Genomic DNA, 1948 nt, shown 5'->3' on the forward strand with positions numbered 1-1948 from the left:
CGATAAAGGCCGCACAGGAAGACCTGCTGGTAATTGCCTGACATATGTAAATTTAAAAAGAACCACAAACTAGGTGCAGGGATGCGTGCATGCTCTTGTTGGCAAAGCATTAAGAGCTGCGGCATTGATCGGTATAATCTTTCCTTCCACGGGCAGCGCTTCATGACACCGATGCATTCCTCCTGCTGCACAACTGTGACCAGTATCTCTGGTCGTCTCCCATCACCAGATCCAAAAGCCGATGCCTTCTGCCAGTCACTTCCCTGGAAACCACTCGCACAGGGTGGTCAGCCCAGCTACTTCCGAGCCTGAGGGTCTGTCCGTCTGCTCCCCACTTCCCACAGGCCATCCCTGAGTGTGTTCTCCTGGGGAGTGAGTCTGAAGGTTCGGGAGGTGGGTCACGCGATCTGTGCCCTTTCAGCAGTGGAAATAATGTCTGAGGGAAAAACAAACAAAATCCAACCAGCTCCAGTTCACGGTGACCCCATGTGTGTCTCGTGCAATGGGCTTCCAATTGTTTCAATGGCCGTGTCATCTTATTGGAAGTGGATCACAGCACCACTGGTTGATGCGAACCACCAACCTTTGGGTTAGGAGACAAGTGTAAACCATTTGCACTACCCCAGGACCTAAAGTCTGGGTTTTGGCCAAAAACAAAAAACACCCCAAAAGTTATTTTAATAGAAAGGGAAGAAAAGAGACACCTTATTTAAAACACGCTATCTAGTACTCTAGATGTTAGAGACAATTTACACAGACATGCTTTTCTAAACAGAGGCGCGTCCCCACACAGCGAGAGGAAGGACATATGGACAGCTGAAGGAGAGGGGCCCGGCAGCCTTACTTCACGGTGAGAGGGGCGTCTCCGCTCCGGTTGGTGTAGTTTACAATGGCGTTGAAGGACTGGTTAACCCACTGCCAGAAGAGCACTGCGGGCGTGGACCTAGGCAGAACACACGTTGAGTCATCAGCACGCCTGGTGACCTCCTTGCCTCCGGGGCAGGAAACATGAACATCAGTGACCCGTGGAAGACTGTGTGTTCTGGTCCCCAGCGTGACATGAGCCTGACGGAGCAGCTGTCCTGCGCCTCCCCGGCCTCCCTCAGCTCTGTGCTCAGAAGGCGAGTCTCAGCATGAAGGAAGAGGTAATGTACAGAGGGATGCCATGGCGGTATCGAGCACACCTGCTGCATGGCTCTGACCTTTGGGCAGCGTCACCGGGGCCTTCTGCTCGGGTGCCTGTGGGCAAGTTCAAGCCGCTAGCCTTGTGGTTAGTAGCCAAGCACATAACTTTTGCATCATACCAGCACACAGTAGGTACTCAGTAAAGGTCAGCTCCCTTGTCTTAGCGGGGGAAATTAGCCATTTGGAGGCCAACCAGCCCTACTCTTTTGTGGCAGTCTTTATGTCTCTACTTGATTGGATTAAAAAGGGAATTTGCCCAGTCACACTCTGCAACCTACCTACCGTCCTCCATCCATCTCTCCTCTGTTTTCTATTCTCTGTCTCTCTCTTATGAATCTCTGCCACGTTGGAACTATTACTGCCCGTGGGTCAATGCCAACCCACAGGGACTCTACAGGACAGGGTAGAGCTGCCCCTGTGAGTTTCCAAGACTATAACTCTTTACGGGAGTAGAGAGTGCCATCTTTCTCCCACTAAGCAGCTCATGGTTTTAAACTGCAGACCTTGCAGTTAGCAGCCCAATGCGTAACCACTCCACCACCAGGGCCCCGGAACGAAACGGAGAACTGAGAGGACAACCAGATACCCACTGAGCTGCAGTAGGGAATTCATCGTTTATGCTCCCACATCCAAGAGACACATTTGGGTGTGGTTTAGCTTCCTATCTGTGCAAATGATGCATAAACGCATCCATCAAAATAGCCCTTTTGTTGAGCAGAGTGGGCATTTTCCTTTAGGTCGCCTAAGCCATAAACCAAGAGCA

The 1948-nt window shown here is 51.3% G+C and overlaps 1 protein-coding gene across 2 annotated transcripts in view; it reads right to left on the reverse strand.

Moving 5' to 3' along the window:
• SFXN1 (sideroflexin 1) overlaps positions 1-1948 on the reverse strand; it is a 68509-nt gene that overhangs the window by 36928 nt on the left and 29633 nt on the right. For both annotated transcript variants that reach the window (XM_045284879.1, XM_004696802.2), the window contains exon 4: positions 845-943. In XM_045284879.1, coding sequence (XP_045140814.1) covers positions 845-943 — 99 coding nt within the window. The remainder of the gene's footprint in view (positions 1-844; positions 944-1948) is intronic.

Source organism: Echinops telfairi, unplaced genomic scaffold (assembly GCF_000313985.2).
Source record: "Echinops telfairi isolate 266 unplaced genomic scaffold, ASM31398v2 ScPeMD7_7469;HRSCAF=8507_0, whole genome shotgun sequence".
Taxonomy (NCBI): domain Eukaryota; kingdom Metazoa; phylum Chordata; class Mammalia; order Afrosoricida; family Tenrecidae; genus Echinops; species Echinops telfairi.